This window comes from Tauraco erythrolophus, chromosome 21, assembly GCF_009769465.1.
Source record: "Tauraco erythrolophus isolate bTauEry1 chromosome 21, bTauEry1.pri, whole genome shotgun sequence".
In the NCBI taxonomy this organism is placed as follows: domain Eukaryota; kingdom Metazoa; phylum Chordata; class Aves; order Musophagiformes; family Musophagidae; genus Tauraco; species Tauraco erythrolophus.
Window position 1 is genome coordinate 7,379,460 of NC_141485.1, and position 7,634 is coordinate 7,387,093.

A 7,634-nucleotide genomic window follows, 5' to 3' on the forward strand; every position below is an offset into this window, starting at 1 on the left:
GACTCTCCATGGCACTTAGGGATGCCAGTTGCATGGACAAGAAAACCTAAAACTCACTGTTGCTGAGAAAAGAGAGAATGTTTTGACATTTCCTACGCTTTCACGAAACTACTGTCTGCCCCGGCAGACGTCCGCGTGCAATATTTCGGGTTTCATTTATGCGTTGCTTTTACCCGGCAGGCTCTGGTGTCTGTCCTACAGGAAAGCTGAGCTTCAGGGGTGGAAACCTTCTAACCCATTAAGCTCTTTGACCACTTCAAAAATTTGAAATAGACTTTTGCAATTGAGACAGTTTATTTGAATAGAGGTTTACCTGAATATTAAAAACTATGAAGCCTCAAACGTAGAAGGTGCAGAGTGGGAATTTGACTGTGCACATTATCTGTGCACACCAGCCTCCGGTTGGACAGAAAGGAAACAAAAATGCAACTAGCAGTGGGAGGCTGGTTTGATGAGGATGGCAGAAGCTTTGCAGTTCCGGTTGCAGAGGCTGCCCCATGTTATGGCCCCCTTGACATTCAGCTGTACGGAGTAACACGCCAAGTACCACCATCCACCCCCGTAGCTGGAGGCACAGTTCCCGCTGGAAGTGTCCTGATCCCGATCTTTAGTAGAGAACTTCATGTTGTCGTGCATCGTGGAAGGACTACTTGAGGTCATGGCATCCCCCGCTGTCCCAGAGTACACTCCCAGCCTCAGCCGGTAGCCGTGGGACTCATCTTCCACACTAAAGACGTTGTAGTCTGCGAACTTGGTGTTGTTTGCAGCATCCCAGATGACAAACCTGACCTGGTAGACCTTCTGCTGGGAGATCCGATGGATGTGCTCGGTGCCCAGCCAGTACTCGGTGTGCACACTCCCAAAGCCGTACTTGTAGGTGTTCCAGGACATGTCCCAGGAGATCTCTGTGTTCTGCTGGTTCCTCTGGATGACCGTCCAGCCTTTGTCGTTCCCATTCATTTCGCAGTACACCATGACGGGCTTCAGCCCTGTGGGCCGGATGATGTAGACGCCGCTGGGGCTGCCAGCAGGGACCTCACTGCAGTCCTTGGGCCAACCTGGGGCAGGAGAGAACATGAAGGACCAACAGGCACAGCAACCCACAAGTCTGCTTGTCTGGCCACCCACCACTGTTGGACCCTCATTGCCTACACCTCGCCCTGTTCCCGGTGGGGTGGTGGGGCACTTACTGCGGCTCATTATCTCCTGAGGGTCACTGGCTTTGCTCTGCCGCATGTTCGCTCCATCTTCATCTGCATTGGGAAAAACAAAAGAGTGAGACGAGCAGCCCTGTGCCACAGCACAGGGGTAACTCCAGCCTCCATGGGCTGTTATTCCCAGCGCTATAGATTTTGTAGGGCACTTCAACAATGCCACTGAGCTCATTTTTCTTCCTACACGGCAGATGTTGGTTTGCAGCTCTTTAAAGGGATAAGATACTAGGAAGGGTAACACTCCAGGCATTGAGTGGCTGCATTTTTGGTCCACTCAGCATTATGGCTTTACAGAGTTGCATGGAGTGAACTCCATATGCGAGTAGTAGTGATGAGTACAAGGAGCTACTGCTAGAGAAGGATCAAGAAAGAAACAGTTTGTGGTTTCAGACCAAGATTAAACTGTCGAGTGACAGTGCTGTAAATCTGCATTGCTTCTCAATGGTGGCTGAAGGGATTCATGTGTTCATTTCATTCATAAAGAGCTTCAGAAACCACCAGAGAGGAAAAGGAGCTCAAAGCACATAAGACAGTAATGCTCTCTTTGAAATCCCAAGACCCATAGTGCTAAGATAGCGTTCCCTGAGAGCCTCTGGTGGCGGGACTTCTATCAGTGATGTGATGAGTTCTTTGTATTAGCCATGTGTAGGCTTCAGAAAGCATTTTGGTTGGTCACCTATGTAAAATTTCTGTGAAGTTTCAGGGCTACAAGTGGACTACAGATAGCAAGATGAGGTCTTCCTTCGAATATTTACAGCTCTCTGAAAAAAGCTGCCACGTAAGGTCTTGTCAATAATAGGTTGAACTACTAAATCTGATGATGTTTGGTTCAGATCTGAAGTTAGAGGAAAATTTGATCAGGTTCTTTTTATTTCTGAGCTTGACTGCTCTTCCCCAACATTATTTTCCACATCTCCCTGTGTGCAGAGAGGAGATGGCTCCTGACGTTTGTACAAACAGAGTTTAGAGATGTAAGAGAGAAAACACATACCAGGACGGGGCTCATCTAAACGGAGCTTCGTGATTTCTGCTAAATGTGTTTTAAATCTTCTCAGGTTTTCAATGTTCAGACAAACCAGAGGGACTAGCAGGGTGTTCTGGGATGGGCCGGGAAAGGGTTAATTTTTTTTTTTTTCTTATTTTTTTTTTTCTGTTTCGAGGGAAGCTGAAAGGGACACGGTTCAGGCAGCTGACCCAGCCTGGCCAATGGCTATTCTATACCATGTGGCGTCATGCTCAGGGTATATACTGGGGGAGCAGCCGGGGGAGGGGTTCGCTTCGGTGATCGGGAGCGGGCGGTGCGTCACGTTTCGCGTGCGGTCGGTTCGTATTGTTTTCGCGTTTATACGTTCAGAGTTGTTTACCCTGTTTTTCTTTTCCCTTTTCCTGATACTGTTCTATTAAATCATCCTTATCCCAACCTACTGGTCTCGCCCCTCTCGTTCTGATTTTTCTCCTCCCATCCCGCCGGAGGGAGGAGTTGAGCGAGCGGCAGCGTGGTAGCTCAGCTGCCGGCTGAGCTAAACCACGACAGTCCTTTTTGGCGCCCAACGTGGGGCACGAAGGGTTGGGATAACGACAGAGCCAAATTTGTTATACGTGTTTATTGTGTTAATAGTGATTGATCATAATGTTGTTCTGTTTGCTTTCGTGGTGGTTTTCCGCAATTCCCTACATGCCCTATGTACTGTTTGTGATGATGTTTATGACGGTTGGGAGATGGCTCAGGGCCCTCCTGACACTGTACGGGATAACGAGGGCTTATGGTCCGGTCATGGCGCTGGCCACGCGGCTGGGCTGCTCCGTGTACGCGGCATTGGCATCGTGCCCCTATCTCGGGCGCCACTTCCCGGAATTTTTTGGTAATCGCGCCCAACCGGCGGGGGAGGCCGGGGAGTCGGGGGACGATCCCGTCCACCGGCCCTTCACCCCGCCCTTCTCGTTCGGGCCGGGTACAACAGCCTTTGAGGATTTTGAATGTCCCGGGGGTGTGCTGGCCATCATGGTCCTACTGCTGCTTGTCTGGAACAGGTTTCAGGTCCTGTCTGGGGTTAAAGAATTACTCAAAAAACTCAAGAGATGTGCCCCAAGGCAGGACAGTTACAAGTGGCACGGTGTGTGGGAAGACATGGGGAAATTCCTAGAACAGTGGGCACCTCAAGTGTTTTGGGAATTCACCCCCGAACAAGTACAGAGCCCTGACAAACTGATAGAGCAATTAGGAAAAGTGTGCTGTCGCCCTGGCAATTCCAGGGACACACAGCTCGCTGCAGTCTGGGGCCTGGCCCATGCCTACCGAGTGGCCGTGTCTAATACTGTTCAGCACCCTCAAAGTAGGGAGGAGGTCCCTGAATCTGGTAAGAGCATGACAGATGCTGCAGCTGAGCTGGGGAACCCACCTGTTCCCCTGTCAGTGGCCCCTGTACAGAAAAGAAAGTGCCTAAAGAAAACAGCTCGCTTAGTAAGGGATGAAAATGAACCAGGACCATCAGAAAAACAGGAGGAAGAGGTAGAACCCACATATGAGACGGTGATCATCCGATCACTGTCGCAAGGCGAGCTGTGAGATATGCGAAAGGATTTTAGCCGCCTTCCAAACGAGAACATTGTTACCTGGCTGCTCCGGTGCTGGGATAACAGGGCCAATGGCCTGGAACTAGATAGTAGGGAAGCTAGGCAGCTGGGATCCCTGTCTAGGGAAGGGGGCATTGACAAAGCAATTGGAAGGAAAACACAAACCCTCAGCCTCTGGAGGCGGCTTTTGTCAAGTGTGAAAGAAAGGTACCCCTTCAAAGACGATATCACATGTCGCCCAGGCAAGTGGATTGCCATGGAAAGTGGCATCCAGTACCTGAGGGAGTTAGCTGTGGTGGAGGTAATTTATGGTGACCTGAATAATGAGCAGTCACCCCTAGATCCAGATGAAATCCCATGCAGTCAGTTCATGTGGCGAAAATTCTTACGAAGTGCACCACCATCATATGCCAACTCGTTGGCAATATTAGCTTGGAAAGAAGGTGAAGAGCAAACGGTGCAGGATGTGGCTGCTCTACTCCGGCAATACGAAGGAAGTGTTTCTTCCTCCGTACAGGCCTGCGTTGCGGGTTTGGAGAAACTGTCACAGGAGTTCCACCAATTCAAAGATGATATGTCCGACTCTCCACCTGCACGGACCTGTGTCTCAGCTATTAGCAAGCGTTCCCCTAATCAAGAGAGAGAATACAGAGTGTACACACCTCGAGGCAGCCTCTGGTTTTTCCTGCGTGACCACGGAAAGGACATGAGGAAGTGGGATGGGAAGCCTACCTCGACCCTAAGGGCACGGGTACAGGAACTGAAAGGAAAAACAGTCATAAAAGGGGATTCTTCCAGGAAAAGTGTTGCTTCGGTCTCCAGTGGGCAGCGCCCCAGACAGTATAGAAGGGCTGACTCCATCTCTGATCCTCTTGAAGGCACCTCTGATTTGTTCGTACAGAAGGACCGTGATGAATACAGTGACCAGGACTAGAGGGGCCCTGCCTCCAGCCAGGGGGAGGAGAGGGATAACAGGATTTATTGGACAGTATGGATTCGATGGCCTGGCACTTCAGACCCACAGCAATATAAGGCTTTAGTGGACACCGGTGCACAATGCACCCTAATGCCTTCACACCATAAAGGGGCAGAACCCATTTGTATTTCGGGAGTTACAGGGGGATCCCAACAGCTGACTGTGGTGGAAGCTGAAATGAGCCTAACTGGGAATGACTGGCAAACACACCGTGTTGTTACTGGTCCAGAGGCCCCGTGCATCCTGGGCATAGACTACCTCAGGAGGGGGTACTTCAGGGACCCAAAAGGGTATCGGTGGGCTTTCGGTGTAGCTGCTGTGGAGACGGAGGAAATTGAACAGTTGTCTGCCTTGCCTGGTCTCTCAGAGGACCCTTCTGTTGTGGGATTGCGGAGAGTTAAAGAACAACAGGTTCCAATTGCTACCACAACGGTGCACCGGCGGCAATACCGCACCAACCGAGACCCTCTGGTTCTCATCCATCAGTTGATCCGCCAACTGGAGAGTCAAGGGGTGATCAGTAAAACTCATTCCCCCTTCAACAGTCCCATATGGCCAGTGCGGAAGCCCAACGGGGAGTGGAGATTAACAATAGACTATCGTGGCCTGAATGAAGTTACACCGCCGCTGAGTGCCGCTGTGCCAGATATGCTAGAACTCGAATATGAACTGGAGTCAAAGGCAGCCAAGTGGTACGCCACAGTTGACATCGCTAATGCATTTTTCTCAATCCCTTTGGCACCAGAGTGCAGGCCACAGTTCGCTTTTACCTGGAGGGGTGTTCAGTACACCTGGAATCGACTGCCCCAGGGGTGGAAACACAGCCCCACCATTTGCCATGGGCTGATTCAAAATGCACTGGAACAGGGTGAGGCTCCGGAACACCTGCAGTACATCGATGACATTATCATATGGGGTAACACAGCTGAAGAAGTTTTGGAGGAAGGGAAGAAAATAGTTCGGATCCTTCTGAAGGCTGGTTTCGCCATAAAACGAAGTAAAGTCAAGGGACCTGCACAGGAGATCCAGTTCTTAGGAATAAAATGGCAGGATGGGCGTCGCCACATTCCGGTGGAAGTGATCAACAAAATAGCAGCTATGTCTCCACCAACTACTAAGAAAGAAACGCAAGCCTTCCTAGGTGTTGTGGGGTTTTGGAGAATGCACAATCCAAGTTACAGCCTAATTGTGAGCCCTCTTTACCAGGTGACTCGGAAGAAGAACGATTTTAAATGGGGACCTGAGCAACAACAAGCCTTTGAACAAATTAAACAGGAGATTGTCCATGCGGTAGCCCTTGGGCCAGTCCGGGAAGGACAAGATGTAAAAAACGTTCTCTACACTGCAGCCGGGGAGAATGGCCCTGCTTGGAGCCTTTGGCAGAAAGCACCAGGGGAGACTCGAGGTCGACCACTTGGGTTTTGGAGTGGAGGATACAGAGGATCCGAAGCCTGCTACACTCCAACTGAAAAAGAGATACTGGCAGCATATGAAGGAGTCCGAGCTGCTTCAGAAGTGGTTGGTACTGAAACGCAGCTCCTCCTGGCACCCCGACTGCCAGTGCTGGGTTGGATGTTCAAAGGAAGGATCCCCTCCACGCATCATGCAACTGATGCTACATGGAGTAAGTGGGTTGCACTCATCACACAAAGGGCCCGAATAGGAAACCCCAGTCACCCGGGAATCTTGGAAGTCATCACAAACTGGCCAGAAGGTAAAGATTTTGAAATGTTACCAGGGGAGAAAGTATCGCATGCTGAGGAGGCCCCACCATATAATAAACTCTCAGAGAGTGAAAAATGGTGTGCTCTGTTCACGGGTGGGTCCTGCCGCATTGTAGGGAAACATCGGAAGCGGAAAGCAGCTGTGTGGAGCCCTATGCGACGAATTGCAGAAGCTGCTGAAGGAGAAGGTGAATCGAGTCAGTTTGCAGAGGTAAAAGCCATCCAGCTGGCCTTAGATATTGCTGAGCGAGAAAAGTGGCCAATACTGTACCTCTATACTGACTCGTGGATGGTGGCAAATGCTTTGTGGGGGTGGATTCAGCAGTGGAAGCAGAACAACTGGCAACGCAGAGGCAAACCCATCTGGGCTGCCCCATTGTGGCAAGACATTGCTGCACGGATTGAAAAGCTAGTTGTGAAGGTACGGCACGTGGATGCTCACGTACCCGAGTCGAGCAACTGAAGAACACCAAAACAACCAACAAGTGGATCAGGCTGCTAGGATTAAAATTGCTCAGGTGGATCTAGACTGGCAGCATAAAGGCGAAAAATTTTTAGCTCGGTGGGCCCATGATACGTCAGGCCATCAAGGAAGGGATGCCACATACAAATGGGCTCACGACCGAGGGGTGGATTTAACCATGGACACTATTGCGCAGGTTATCCACGAGTGTGAGACGTGTTGCGATCAAGCAGGCCAAGCGGTTAAAGCCTTTTTGGTACGGAGGCTGATGGTCAAAGTATAAGTATGGGGAGGCCTGGCAGATTGATTACATCACACTCCCACAAACTCGCCAAGGTAAGCGCCATGTACTCACAATGGTGGAAGCAACAACTGGATGGCTGGAGACCTACGCTGTGCCCCATGCCACTGCCCGAAGCACTATTCTGAGCCTTGAGAAACAAGTCCTGTGGCGACATGGCACCCCAGAAAGAATCGAGTCGGACAATGGGACTCACTTCCGTAATAATCTCATAGACACTTGGGCCAAGGAACATGGCATCGAGTGGGTATACCACATCCCTTATCACGCGCCAGCCTCGGGGAAAATTGAGCGATACAATGGGCTGCTAAAAACAACACTAAAAGCAATGGGTGGTGGAACTTTCAAGCACTGGGATACCCATTTAGCAAAGGCCACTTGG

The 7,634-nt window shown here is 50.6% G+C and overlaps 1 protein-coding gene across 1 annotated transcript; it reads right to left on the minus strand.

Moving 5' to 3' along the window:
- Window positions 1–429: 429 nt before the first annotated feature.
- LOC147527280 (fibrinogen-like protein 1-like protein) lies at window positions 430–1,245 on the minus strand. The gene is made up of 2 exons (XM_086624762.1): window positions 1,191–1,245; window positions 430–1,058 (listed from the first exon to the last, which is right to left on the minus strand). Exons 1-2 carry the CDS (start codon window positions 1,234–1,236, stop codon window positions 430–432), a joined length of 675 nt encoding a protein of 224 aa, XP_086480888.1. The 5' UTR covers window positions 1,237–1,245.
- Window positions 1,246–7,634: the final 6,389 nt, after the last annotated feature.

Bases quoted from the DNA above. Each gene is read 5' to 3' on its own strand.
- LOC147527280 (XM_086624762.1), bottom strand. From the start codon at position 1,236: ATGCGGCAGAGCAAAGCCAGTGACCCTCAGGAGATAATGAGCCGCA. The intron at 1,059-1,190 runs GTAAGTGCCCCA...CTCCTGCCCCAG, and splicing joins TCAGGAGATAATGAGCCGCA to GTTGGCCCAAGGACTGCAGT.